This window comes from Pseudorasbora parva, chromosome 18 (genome assembly GCF_024679245.1).
Source record: "Pseudorasbora parva isolate DD20220531a chromosome 18, ASM2467924v1, whole genome shotgun sequence".
Classification (NCBI taxonomy): Eukaryota; Metazoa; Chordata; class Actinopteri; order Cypriniformes; family Gobionidae; genus Pseudorasbora; species Pseudorasbora parva.
Window position 1 is genome coordinate 12,199,468 of NC_090189.1, and position 15,375 is coordinate 12,214,842.

Sequence of the window (15,375 nt, forward strand, 5' to 3'; positions counted from 1 at the left end):
CATTGTATTTTGTATTTGACACTTCAGTCATCTCAACATTATCTTCTAAATATACACCATGATATACTTGGTATAACAGGTTTGTGTTGTTTTACAGGTAGATACATCTTGCCTAATATTTCAACTATAATACAAATTTTATAGTCAAAATAGAACTTGACAAATTCCCTTAGGCAACAAACAAACTTATAATCTGGTTCAAACTCCCTATTTAATTAGGTAATTGTTTTCAGGGCTGAAAAAAGTGAAAAGTACTGAAAAAAAAGTATGACTTCTTGCGATGCTAAATAAAGACAAACGGCCCTATCATACACCCAGCGCAATGTGATGTCAGGCAAGTGTTTTTTTTGTGCTAGTTTCAGTCCGATGCATTTATAATTCACGTCCAGTGCCACGTTGTTTAAATAGCAAATGCACTCGCATGCATCTGTTCGCCCATGGGCGTGCTGGTCTGAAAACCAGGTGTGTTCAGGCGCATTCTTGGAGCGTTGCTGAAAACGACAGCCATTGACCAACTGAAACCTGATCTAAAGTCAATAGTGCAATATTTTTTGTGTTATTTAAAGGGTGTGTTAGTAATATGTTTTTATAGGCGGGTTCACAACGCACCTTCACTCTGCTATCACACAGATATTTAAAATATTAAAAAATAAAAGGATTTCTCTCTAGAGAAGTATTCAATCTTTGGTGTTGCAGAAGTGTTGCAAGCGCGACTGGCTTTCCAAGGGAATGGGAGATGAGACTCGGATTTATTACACATTATGCCCAAAACACACTTATGACTCATTAAGAGATTAGGTACACCCTCTTGGAATATGCACCTGGCGCATCAACTGTTTTTTCCGTCATTAAACTAGCAAAAGTGGATTCGGACACACCCTAAGAGCACCTGCGCCATGTGCTTCAGACCATGTGCTCAGATCATTCAAATAGGACCCTAAAGCACATTTGTACACTTATATAAGATTTAGAGGATTTCCACAAATGTCCTTAGCTTTTTATATATACATCAACTGCAGGGTTGTGTCTAAAACGACTGTTATAAATACATAAAACATGTTTGGAGAGTTTTGAGGGGATTCAATTCAAACCTGACATTCATAGCCTATATCGTACAGCAAGCAAGGTCATAAATAAATCTGTTGTCTGTTAAAAAGTTATGAAGAGAAAGATATTTTCGTCCTGCAAAGAAAGCAACAGTTTATTAAGTAAGCATCCACTGTTTTGTTTTCTAGTTCTTTTTAAGATCCTTTCATGGAAATGGTATTGGTATTGTTTGGCATAACACTAAGCCTTTTTATATTCCAGCTCACCCGTTACACACGTGGTACATTAACAATATTTGAATGTTTAGCTTTTACCTTCTTCACGATCTTAAACCCAATGGTCTTATTACTAATAATAACAGCATTGTTGTGACACTTCACGGTTCATAGTGCATTTCTACAAACAGAAGTTCCACCTTCCAAAACATTTCCAATGAAATGAAAGCTCTGTGGAACATTGTCAGAAACATCCATGTTCAAAACATCCAGTGGAGTTTAATTCCTTATGTTGCTTTTAACAGTTTACCAGTTTGGAATGGTCACTATGAAAATGCAACTAAATGTGACATAAAACGTGCCATCTTTGGCAGCAAGACAATTATTCTCAACTTCATAAAAACAACAACATATGCGCGGCCTACTCAATAGAGTCATTCTCCGACAGAAGTGCTCTAAAGCACTAGATTATGCATCAATTATGGTAGGAAAAAATGACAGTTCTAGGGAAATCTTTTGGCATATGGTACATTACAAAAGAAATGTCAGCCCATGGGGCACAAATTCATTCTCATAGGGACAAAAAGACCATAAACGCACTCCCTGACGGTTGCACAACCGTGTCACAAACAAGGTTTTCTTTGACAAATGTACTGTCAGAGGGGCTTGAGTCTCATCAGTTGACCTCTCGGTTATCTATTCTTCCTGGTTTCCTTCTTTTTTTTGCTCGTTTGGGCAGCGTTACTAGAGGAGAGGGCAGTGGCGTGGCCTGTGGTCTTCAGGTGATCGAAAAGCTTATTCCTGGTGGAAAATTCATACTGACAGGTCACACAGCGCAGGTTGACTTCCTTCTACAAGGAGCAGAAGAAAAAAAAGTTACATTCAACTTTTCTACCATAAATAGTTGACAGATGATGGCCTAATCTAAGCCCTGTCTGTGAAACGGGCCTATAGTCATATGAAGTTGTACATGACTTGATGATTGTATATGGATGATGATGATTATAAAGCAGCTGTAAGTTCATAGAGGAGTGGTTGCTTGCTCACACGTACACACACATGCTAACGCAGGTACAGTACACACCTCTTGGGCAACTTCTACACCGCCATGTGGTTTGCTGTTCTTTTTAGAGTCTTTTCCCGCTTTCTTCCCTTTTGTCTTTGCGGAGCTAAGTATGAGATGACATTAAGAGTTAATCTCATATACAGAGGAGTTTACTCAGAATGCACTTTATAACAACATAACATTTTAAACCGATGGATTGTTAAACAGGAATATGAGAGAACCTTTTTTGATTTGTGGATTCACATCCCTCTGGTTTTAGATTCTCATCTGGGTCCTCAGAGGGGACCGCAGCGTCCATGTTGTTCCCCGATTCAGGTGCGGCATGCTCTTCTGTGGACTGTTGGACGGGACTGTCCATTTCTGGTGCTTCTGGGAGATTCTACAGAACAACCGTATTAGAAAAATGATATTTTACTGATTCAAATTCTTCATGGGTTCAGAGGTTAGATTTCAGTGACTTACATTTACGTTTTTCTGCTGCCGTTTCTTTTTCTTCTGCCTTTTAGATAATCTGTAATCAAATGAACCAATCAGTGGACAGAAACAGCCAATAACGCCACCAGATGCCTCGCTTAAGTACACAAACTTATAGATGTTCTACAAGCTCCTTTCTTTATTACAATTTCAGACATTATGAAAAAACAATTTTATATATTCATTTCAGCAATGACATTATGTCAGCAGTATATGATCTATCCTATTGATTTTAATATTAATTTATATTATTAATAACCCTTTTATATTAGCTTTTTATTAATGTTCGCATTAGAGCTTATATATTGTAAAATAATAGCAAAGCAAACCAATTATATTTGAAGAGCACATCTCAAGTGATATGGTTTACTTTTGTCTCGGTGTGCCATCAAGTTCATCGCTATCATCATCCTCCTCCTCTTCCTCCTCTCTCTCCGCAGAGTTCTGACTCAGCGACTTGTCTTCCTCCTCCAGCTGTTGCCGTAGCAATGCCACCATCTCTCTGTGTTTTTTGGACTTCTCATGGTTTTTCATGCTGATGTGAGAGAAACAGATTATACTCCTGCATTAAATGCATAGAATGCAAATTTGTTCAAAACATGCTGTTTTTGCTTGTGATTATTAAATTAATAAATAAAAACATATAGGCTAAATTAGAAAAATAATATTATAATATATTTTATAAAATATAAAAATAATATTTTTTTCAACCAATTCATGTTTGTGTTATGTTCATTTACACTACCATTCAAAGACATTTTAAAGAAATGTATTATTTTTTTATTGATTAAATTGATCACAAATATATATATTTGAAATATATTTAGAATGCTACAAAAGATTTCTATTTTAAGAAATGCTGTTCAGTTGAACTTTCTTTTTATCAAAGAAATGTATCAAGGTTTTTTAGAAAAATATTATGCAGCAACTGTTTTCAGCATTGGTAATAATTATAATAATAATAAGAAGAAATATTAGCTGAACACAGACAATCATCATATTAGAATGATTTCTGAAGGATCATGTGACACTGAAGACTGGAGTAATGATGCTGAAAATTCATCCTTGACATCATAGCAATAAATAATTTTTTTTAAATATATGATAATAGAAAACTTTTAAAGTCTAATAGTATTTTACAATATTGCTGCTTTTACTGCAATTTTGATTAATAAATGCAGCCTTAGTCAGCAAAAGTGATGGTAGAAAATGGTAGAATGGTAGTGTATATTATTAATTACAAATGATTCATTTGTGAAGTGGCTGACTTAAAGATGTGAGATCTAAAAATTGAAATCAACCTTTTGATCAGTGAGGTGATGAAGGGTGTGTGAGGAAAGTTTCAAAGAGCAGTGTGTGTGGGAGCTCTGGTCACTCACGCTTTATCAGATTTGAAAGATTTGTCACAGGCAGGGCAATACAGGTCATCATAATAGTCGTCCATTTCCGCGGCACCATCTGCCTGCACCGCACCTGTCAAAGGTCAAGCAGCTGTTAGATATGTTCATTACTCACAAATGTTTTCATTTACAGTATGATTGAGGGTTTTTTTCACGACTTGGTGACACTGTGTATTATTGCATTATGTATGAATCACAGAAGACTGCTCTGACTTGTCCTGTCTATTTATATATTGACTCTACAAGTATTTGGACACTGATGTCACACTTAAAAAAACATTTGAATGTCACTGCATAGATTTAAAATGATACCAAAGCTTCATGTCGTGACATGTCTTTAAATTGAAATAATGTGCATTGAACCTTTGACTGGTCCCTTAACCCGTGACCTCCTGTACCCAGAATCCACTCAAGCATACGAGTACGTCATCAGAACTCACCTCCCCCGTCTGTGTTTGCCCTCTCCTGCCCGTTTTCCATCTCCTCCTCGTCCTCTTCACTCTCTGATACGTCACCAAACTCTAAACCGTACTCTGCTTCCATCTGCTGCAGTTCTTTCTCCAGCTCTGACATGGCGGCCCAACTCTGTTCCTGATAGTCTTCTGCCAGCCTAATGGCACATATATCAGCACATTAGAATGATTTCTGAAGGTCATGTGACTCTGAAGACTGGAGTAATGATGATGAAAAATCAGCTTTGCCTTCACATTAATAATACTGCTAATTTATTCCTACTGTTACGGTAGAAATTAACAACTTTTACACACATCTGACTGAAAGATTAACCGCTTACTCTAACAGGGAAATATACAGAAATTGATTCATCAAATATCTTCACTGCATAAATTATAAATATATATTAATCCTTATTAAAGCTACAAAAGTGATTCAGTCAAGAGCAGGGAGTGTTTGTCTTTTATTTGATTGTTAATTATAAATTAATAATCGTCTTTTGTATAATTGTCTTTTGTTCTTTGATTATTAAATATAAAGATCATTAAAGAAATACTCCACCGTATTTAGAAAAAGGGCTTATTCAACTTCTTCCCTAAATTTAGATATGTGGGCAAATGCATTTTTGTCTCAGTGCATGAATTATTTTAGTTTTGCAGGGTCGCCACTAGCTTAGCTTAGCATAATGAATGGAATCCTATGTGGCCAGCTAGCATGTCCAGAGTAAAAGTGATAAAAAAACAAAAAAAAACACCTAATTACTTCTTGTGGCTGCATATTCACAACGAGTACAAATAGCGAAGCAGATTAAGACTAGTCGATGCACAGGTGAAGCACTGTTACTTGGGCGCAGATATATTACGCAACACATTGCGGATCGCTCAACAGCCAGAGGACGTGACGATGAGAGCCGTGATATCTCTGCGCCTAAGTAGCAGTGCTTCACCCTTGCTTCCCCATATAGTTCAAGTCAATATCTGCCTAGGAAATCGCCTAGTCTTAATCTTCATCGCTGTTTGTACTCATTGTGAATACGCAGGCCACAAGAAGTAATTAGGTGGGTTTTATTTTTTATGGATCACTTTTACTTGGGACATGCTAGCTTGCAACATAGGATCCCATTCATTATGCTAAGCTAAGCTACTTGAGAACAGGCCATGGGTGCATCTCAATCAGCTCCCTAGTTCAGTAGTCAGGGCAGTGGGATCAACCTATTGACTTAAGTCCTGATCAGTGCCCGGACTACTGAACTAGGGAGCTGATTGAGACGCACCCCATGTGTTTTTTTTAATAGATAACCAACACTAAGGCAAGGCAGGCGTATAATGAAGCATGCAAATAAGGCTAGGCCTATTACAAATTATTGGACAGGAAAACAAGTTGATCAACATTTTCAAGGTCCAGAACAGGGCGTTTTTTTCCACTATATGTTCAGGTGTTCAGAAGATGCGCTTTGAGTCTGACCGCACTGATGTCCCAGGGACACTCAGGTATACTTCAATGCCAGCTACGCAAGGAGGGGGTATTTTAGCTTTCGCAAGGCCTACTGCACTTTCGGAATTCTTTATTTTCTTTTTCTGCATGTTTGTGAGTTATGTTACATCTATCTTTTTGTTTAATTTGTTTAAAATTATTAGTGTACATATTTGGTTAAAATCGATTCCCTATTTTCATTTTTGAAACTTGTGTTGGTTGGTCCGATCGATTTGTGACCATAAAGTGACAGCTCTAGTGGGAACTACGTCTATGTAGCTATCTATCCACAACTTTCCCGAACTCTGACCTTTCCCCTAATCGCTATGGCAACGTAGAACACGCCGGTATCGAACAACGCTTCAGGCAAAATGATCACATGTCCCAGATCGGTCGCATGGATCTGACTATCTTACAAGAACTTACTAATATCTGTAGCACTAAGCGATTCACCCGAGTTATGCGGTGCACACATTTTGCCACTGTGTGTAGGCTTGGCTGTTCCCTATGATCCACGCTAGGCTTGGGCGGTATCCAAATTTTGATACCGTCAAACCTCCTCCCTATTTTACCTCGGTATACGGTATTACCGTGAATAATTAAAACATTATGATGTAAGGCTCAGACAGCGTCACCAAACTGTTGGCTTGGCTCATATATATATATATATATAGGCCTATATTTTTATTTTATTTTTTACATTTGAGCCCCTGCCCCTGAGAAACTCTCTGCACGTTTTATGCTTACCGTTATGAGACAATTGTCAGACAATTGACTTTTTTTTTTTGTGAGTCCCATGTCCACTTGATTTTTGTGGAGTTCATGCTTATTGCTTACATTGCCAGCTGTGTGACAAAAGGCTTCGGCAATATTACAGCATAGTCCGAGGGTGCGCTCAGTTTTTCATCCACGCAGCAGTGAGTGGATGGTGGTTTCGGATATGCGCCCTTAGGTTCAAGGTATTTCCATCTCTCGCGGTCATCTTTTTGTTGCACAATTTGCAAATTGCCTCGTCTGTATTTACCGTCAAAACCCAAAATACTTCCAAACTGCAGAAGTTGTGTTCTTTTTCGAGACCGAATAACTCAGTGCCCGACTCGCCGTCTTTTCCCCTCTCTCTCTCTCTCTCTCTCTCTCTCTCTCTCTCTCTCTCTCTCTCTCTCTCTCTCATCCACTCTGTCACAACAACGCATACACATATTTAGGCATTTAATAAATAAATAGTATTTAATATGTAAATAGTTTAATTAGTTCAACTTATTAAATATTTAATAATTAATTGTTGATCAGCAATATGTAAGTTGATCTGTTTTTTTTTGACGGTTTGACGGTATTGAAACTGATACCGTTGCTATTTTTAGATCCCGCGGTATACCATTTTACCGTATTACCGCCCAAGCCTAATCCACGCAAGAATTACCTTCCGTCCATGCGCCTGTAAATTGATTTTATTTTATTATAAATAAAGGTTTATTTGTTTCTAGTTATTTATTTTGTTAGATATTTCCACTTTGCGGGAGTCCCGCAAAATAATTTTATTTTCCCGCGACACGCACACAATAATATCTTGCCACCCACATCCGCCCATCATCAAATATGACCCCGCGCCGCACTCGGTTGTGCGGTGTCCCGCGGGACTGCAGGTCTCTATTTAACGTTAGGTTGTTAGTGTGCGGTCTTGCTACACAATAAATCTGTAAATTATTGAAAACAATAAACATACCCCTTGCAAAAAATTATACCGTTGTACTGCAGTATTTTAAACAGGCTAGGTTAAACTAATATATTATATAAACTCAATAATTAAATTTACAGCAATGAAATGTTAATTTTTATTACAATGCACTTAAATTAATGGAAGTTCATGCATTTATTTTCATGTTGATTAAAAAAAGTCTACTGACAATGTCTGACATGATTTCAAAAATTACAAATATTAAAATATAAATATTACTTCTACATCACAATTCTTGAGTTTATTTGATGGGCATTGAATGTGTGCGTATGGTGCTAGGCAACATGTCAAACTGGTCCATTTATGTTGCATGGTTTATGGTAGCAAGTAGGTTTCTGAGGTGAGAGACCCAGGCGCTCAGCGCTCATTAACCCCGGCGAGAGCAGCCTTAACTCGGCTCGTCCTTCTGACGACTGCCGCTGCCTGGCAGAAGCCCCTCCTATGATGCAAATTCTTGTCTGTTGTGTAGTGAATGAAGCGAATGGAGTCAAAATGTTCACGCGTCCATGTTCGCGCGAATAACGCTATTTATTCGCGTCACTCGCGTCTGATGAACGCAGCATAACTGTTATGTGTGCTAAACCGGAACTAAGATACCGTCAACCGGAAGTATCGAGTGTCATGGCGACGCCCACTAACACTTGCAGGAAAGTTGTGGATATATAGCTAAATATATCTCCCAATTGTAAAGAAAACAATTGGCCGTCATATCACCATAAAATGCGCTAATCTCACTCACTTGGCCTGGTTGAGCTTTTGTTTTCTCCTCAGTTCTTCAACTTTCTTGGCCTTCTCCGCATTCTGCTCTTCCACCAGTTTCTTATGGGCCTGCACGCGCTTGTCACGTTTTCGGACAAAGGCCACCAGTTGCCGCACCAGCTCGCTGTGCTCTTTCCTGGCCTTGTCTCTGGTTTTCTTGTTCTCTTTCTCCATGGCTCTCTTTTCCCAACGGTTGGAGGCCTGCCGCGTGTCGTATTCCTCCTTCCACGCAAAGTTTTTGCGTGTACAGAAGCTCTGCCAGTAGCCGTAGAATAAATGCACCACCTGAGAGCACCAGGGAGACAAATAAAGATAATTATTGAGAGAAAAACGAGAGCCAAATGTGAAGAGAACCTATAATACTTTATATCAAGATTTTCTGGATAAACATCCTGAATGCTTCATCCTTTTAATAAAAATATGAAGAGGCTTTTACAGTCATTCTCAGTTCACCTGCTTCTTGCAGGCCTCCACTAATGGAAAATGACTCCCAAAACTCCATTAGGTGAAGTGCAGGTACAGGCCACACCGGAAAGGGAAATTGTTTAGCTCACTTAAGAGCCTTCAGGTCTAACTGGAGTGGCTGAAAATAGTCCTGATGTCTATAAAAGATGCTGAATAGCTTGAACAAAAATGTGAAGTCTTCAGTCAAGATTCCCCAAACAATCTGAAATATATTTTCAGATATACAATACTACCATTCTACTGTTACCTGTACTAGCTTATTTGGACAAGTATTTATAGATGGGAATGCTTTTCCATTTATCCAAGTTAATAATCCACAGTCTCATTTGGCTGAAAGGTCTAAAATGCACCAGACCCCCTGAAGAACTCTGATGACATGTTTGAGCAAACAAGTGTTTTCATGGTACATATCTCTCCATATCTCTCCAACAAACAACGCATGCTCTCCTACCATCTCAAAAGCATCTTTTTAAAACAATTAATCAAAAAGAAAGTTCTCATCTTAAAAACACAGTCCATACATTACGATTCTGGTTCTGATTTCAATTCTTTAAGGTCCCCATGAAATCCAAATGGACGTTTTTTTTGGCTTTTAGTATGAATATGTTAGCCTTACTATATCTATAAGCTAATGTGCCCCAAAACAATAATATTAACAATTCACATTTAGAAGGTACAAGCATTCAAAACTTAAGTCTCTCAATTTCACCAATATGGATCAATGATTTTGATGACATCACTTTACACTTCAGCCTCTTATCCAATTAAAATGGTCTCTAGAATCTAAAGCGTCCTGTCCCTACAATATAAATAGATGCTAAAGCTGCAGCTAAAATCGCATCACTTGTTCACACATTTAGTATTTTCTACTTGGTGAATGGCACAATGCACACTATATAGGGGATGGGGAACAATTCGGACAGTGTAAATATGCTTTCCATTGGGGCAAATTAGTCTGGTTTCAAGTTAGTGTAATGTAAACCGCTGCAGCGTGCGCACACACACACAGACTGCTCCGGTCCAGAGGCACGATAGCACAGAGCGGATCATGGGCCTAAGTCGGGATATATCAGACCCATTTGAATTATGCACAGAATGCTGTATCTTAAAGCGAAATGGAGGAGATTAGGAGGAGAAACAGTTAAGAGATTAAGAGGAAACTGAGGCTTTACTGAACTCAATGGCTTTAGTCAAGCTGTGATATAAACAAAATGCTATTGGCTATTTTAAAAAGGGGAGGGGCTGATTTATATTGTACTGCGCCGTCTTCCTGTTTCAGTGGAAATTACATCAACACATTGAATAAAGCTGTACGCTTCAAGGCTCTTCAGTATGAAAGATTGCATTAACAATTTCCAGTCTTCAGTGTCACATTATCCTTCAGAAATCATTCAAATATTCTAATTTGTTTATTATAAATGTTCAAAAAGGTTATGCATAATATTTCTGTGTAAACCATACGGTTTTTTTTTCAGGATTCTTTGATAAATAGAACACCATTTAATTGCAATAGAAATATTTTGCAACATTACAAATATCCTTTGAACAGTAGTATATGGCATTTCATTTGCAAATCCCACTACACTGTTCACGCTGCGTTTTTGATCTGCAACCGGCAAGTTTATTTTATATTTTTTATTGTATATTTATTATTTTTGCATCATTTCCTAACATAAAATCATAATTTAATTCAGAATGCAAGATCCAATCTCCAAAAGTAATCTGCTCTGTATCTGTAGATTATTAGTGCAGGGAACACTTATCAAGTATTTGAGTACGCTGTTCCAGCTGAACTGCTAATGCTTAAGAACCGAATGGAAACTAGACAATAAAAAAATACTCATTTGAAACAATGAACAGCTCCTTGCTGGAAGGAGATTTTGATAAAAAAAAGCAAACCAGCTAAAGGCCAGCTTTGACCATAGGTGTAAAACTGCTCTCTGCTAAAGGTCTACAAGAGTTTTCTACTCATTCTGTAATGAATCATGGGGTGGATAACCAAGTGTCCTCTGCAACTTGCTTAAACCATAATCTCATACCTCCCACCCAAAATTTGCCATAATGTGTGGTGTGCTAGTGTACATACAGTGTCATAGTCACTCTGAGAGTCTCCAAATGAGGGAAACTCATCCTCCTCGTCTTCCTCATCTTTACTGTGCTCCATCTCCTCCTTTACAATAGACTCAAACAGGCTCCTGTATACAGTGTAAAAGCCCTACAGAGACAAAAAGAGACACATAATACATCAATTTCTACAATTACTAGTCTGAATTAATCCAAACCGAAAGCAAGATTGCAGTTTATTTGCTCCATGAACTTCTACTGCCCTCCAGTGGTACATGATGGCCTCCACTGTACATGTTAATTGTTTTAGGGGTTTCTCTTTAATAGCAATTCCATATGTCTTATGTATGGAAACTTGTTCCCTCCACAGAATGGAAAAAAACTTTCCCCCTCAGAATTGTGAGCATATATCTTACAATTCACACATTTTAACTTGCATTGCCACTTTTGGAATAAGTCAGAAATGCAAAAAATGAACTTGCAATTTTGAGTTATAAAGATATGGACTCACAATCGCAAGAAAAAAAAGTCAGAATAGTGAATTATACATTATAAACAGATAAATGGACAATACAAAATCTTCAATGAATAAAATGATAAACGGACATCTATGCGGTTATTGACCAACTGAAAATACATTTTAATATTCACCTGTTCGTCATCTCCATAACCCGAGTAACAGGTGACGGTGAAGAACTGCACGAGATCAATGCTGTCGTCCTGGTACTCTCCACTGACTCCTCCTTTCAGCAGCGCTTCCCTGTGGTTATCATACCTTAAAACAAAATAACAGCCATATTAACATTTAAATATTATGGGTGTATGGATGTATAATGGATGCATAATGAAGACGGTAATACACATAAACAACTAGCCGTTTTAGTACACTAATGGCCAAAAACTGATTAGTATTACCAGTATTTATTTAGTCCCATATAATATATAGCTAATGTGTCAGAAAACAACAGTACTTTTTTATTTATATAAGTTATAACAAATAATTATGTCATGAATTACTGTTACAATACATTTGCAATTAAAGCTGGAATTTATAAAGAAAAGATGACAATAAATTAATTTAAAGAGGAAAGCAATGGTATGCACTACAAGTAAAAACTTTTTTTACATTTATATTAATATAATTATATTCTTTATATTATATAACTTCAACCCATCCAGAATGATTCCAATTCTCATACAAATTCACTGTTTGACAAAATCCAAAAAATTTGGCAGCTATACTATGTAAATAAGCAGAATTTGCAACTATAACATTCAATATTTCTCTCAGCCATTCCAAGCCCATATGCTGTTATTTTTTCCATAGAACACAAAAAGAGAATTTTTAAGAAGCTCTTTTGTACACAACTGCAGCAGCCCCTTCTGTCCCTTTTGACAGAAGCGCCACAAAAGTAGTCCATCCATACCACCATATGGAAAATAGCTATTTAAAAATTCACCTTTTCTGTTCAATGGAAGAAAAAAAAACATACCAGTTTGGAACAACAAAGAAATGGGTGGGTAAAGAAATGACAAAATGTTCATTTTGGGGTGAACTATTCCTTTAACTCCTTAACTAGCACCCCCACAAGCCAAAAATGACACATAATCCAAATAAAAGAGCTGCAGCTTGAAGAATGCTTTTTAAAAAACATGATGCGATGTGATGGTAATTCATACTCAGAATTTGTCCCCTGAAATTTACCCATCCAAGTTGCAAGTTAGTGCACACACATTAGGAGCAGTGAGTGATGAACACACACACACTCACACACACACACATTTTTGTGACATATGGGGACATCCCATAGGCGTAATGGTTTTCACACTGTACAAACTGTATTTTCTATCCCCTTACACTGCCCCTGCATCTAAACCTACCATCAAAGGAAACATTCTGCATTTTAACTTTCTAAAAAAAACTCATCCTGTATGATTTATAAGCATTTTGAAAAGTGGGGACATGGCCAATGTCCTCATATTTCACCCTCTCCTTGTAATACCTATGTCATACCCATGTCATTATACACATTTGTGTCCTCATATGTCACAAAAACAAGCCCCCCATAAATGGACCAAGTCCTGGTGTAAGTTTGAGGATGATTCTCACATCATGAACTGTTTTTTTATTTAATTTTTTTTGTGCAAGTTGAAAACTTAACACAGCCCTGACAGCACAATGGCCAAGGGCTTGTACTGATCAAAATTAATCACAGAATATAAAAGAGTTTGTGGCTTTGAAGGTAAACACACAAGTGGAATTAATAATTTACTGAAAACTAGAAATTTTGTTTGCCATCCCATTCTGTGCACATCATGATTCTTATACGAGGAAGTTTTAAATATTTATCAAACTGATACTGGTTAAGATCCATTTTTCAGAAATATGTTGAGAGTTGTTGATTCTATCCTGTATAGTATACAGAATAGAATCAACAACTCTCAACATATTTCTAAAAAAAATACTTAAAACATTTCATATGGCCCTATTATTGTTTAAAAAAAACATATTTCAATTTAATTAGACCATTTAAATTAAATCAAGAAATATTTAGGAGGAGAAAACACAATTTGGGAGAAATAAATATATTTCATAGGGCCCTAAACATTTTTGTTAAACATTTAATTGTATAAATTTCATAAATTCAATTGATTAGACATCCTTTTTTATTAATAACATTTCATTAAACCACTAAATCCAAGACCAGAAAAGACAGAATTGAGAAAAAAAAATTAAAAAAAAAGAATTTTACAGGGCCCTAATTTGGTTAACACACCTGGTTTCACAGATAAGACTTAAACTTAGTCAGACTATAATGCATGTTTGAGCTGTTTTATCTTAAAGCAGCTTGCACTGACATAGGCCTATCTTAAAGGGATAGTTCACTTTAAAATGAAAATTCTGTCATCCTTTACTCACCCTCAAGTTGTTTCAAACCTGTATTAATTTCTTTCTTCATCTGAACACAAGCGAAGATATTTTGAAGAATGTCAGTAACCAAACAGTTAACTAGAGCCATTGACTTCCATAGTATTTTTTTTTTTCCTACTATGAAAGTCAATGGCTCCAGTTAACTGTTTGGTTACTCACATTCTTCAAAAAAAATCCTCCCTTGTGTTCAGCTGAAGAAAGAAATTCATACAGGCTTGAAACAACTTGAGGCTGAGTAAAGGATGGCAGAATTTTCATTTTAAAGTGAACTATCCCTTTAAAAATATGTCACTGTCATTGTTTAGTCTCAAGATGCACACCAGTAATGTCTTTTATAAGTCACATTTATAAAAGCTACTTAAATGTCCAGTTGAACTATGGCCTAATCCTGTCTAGGCATAGTATTGTTGTTTTTTCCACTGATTAGTTAAGTCTTACCAGGCTCTCTCCTGTGGATCACTCAGAACATCATATGCAGCCTGGATCAGTTTGAACTGCTCTGCAGCCTCATCTGCGTTATCCAGGTTCTTGTCTAGAATAAATATGGTGCATTATTACATAAATTGCATGATTAAAATGACGTTAATCATATAATGAACACGTAAATGCACTAGGCAGACCATCGCTGAGGATTTGTTGGAGAACAGGCGTAAATATGAGGCAATACAAACAGTCACATATTAATATGGACTACTAATCTCTATGGATTATCGAAAATATAAATGAAATCAAATACCTGGGTGCCATTTCAAGGCTAATTTCCTATACGACTTTTTCAGGTCGTCGTCCGACGCGTCTCTTTTAACGCCCAGCACCTCATAGTGACACTTCATCCTAGCTCAGACTTCTGCGGAGCTCTTACACAAACTGTAAATGATATGCTTTGAAAACAACTGTCATTAACTACAGCACACACTAAATGTCATCAATGTGCCCGCGTGGATCACAAAATAAAAGCTATAACAGCGCTACCCTAATAAAACATAAAATATAATAAACACGAGGCTATAATGCAACCGAATAACGAGCAAATTCATCAACTTAGACAGTTCACATATTTCCACTCTACAGAAAAACCACACGAAGCCGGTGTCGTGTGTGGATCCGCGGCGCATGGAATTGATGTCACACACGAAGAGCGCTGCTATTGGCTAAGAGTTGTAGCTGTTTTTAGATTCTTTTTTTTGTTTTTTTTTATTACATTTTATTTGTGTTTATTTGTGTTTGCATTGACAAAATACAGCAAGAATAAATTATCCTTTCTAAATATGCTCCATACTTCCCTAGCTCAA

At 37.0% G+C, this 15,375-nt stretch overlaps 1 protein-coding gene across 1 annotated transcript; it reads right to left on the minus strand.

Moving 5' to 3' along the window:
• Positions 1 to 140: 140 nt before the first annotated feature.
• dnajc21 (DnaJ heat shock protein family (Hsp40) member C21) lies at positions 141 to 15,197 on the minus strand. Its single transcript, XM_067422900.1, has 12 exons — positions 14,820 to 15,197; positions 14,522 to 14,615; positions 11,803 to 11,926; positions 11,174 to 11,302; positions 8,603 to 8,907; positions 4,643 to 4,812; positions 4,182 to 4,275; positions 3,173 to 3,337; positions 2,791 to 2,839; positions 2,550 to 2,707; positions 2,347 to 2,431; positions 141 to 2,113 (listed from the first exon to the last, which is right to left on the minus strand). Exons 1-12 carry the CDS (start codon positions 14,914 to 14,916, stop codon positions 1,955 to 1,957), a joined length of 1,629 nt encoding a protein of 542 aa, XP_067279001.1. The 5' UTR covers positions 14,917 to 15,197; the 3' UTR covers positions 141 to 1,954.
• Positions 15,198 to 15,375: the final 178 nt, after the last annotated feature.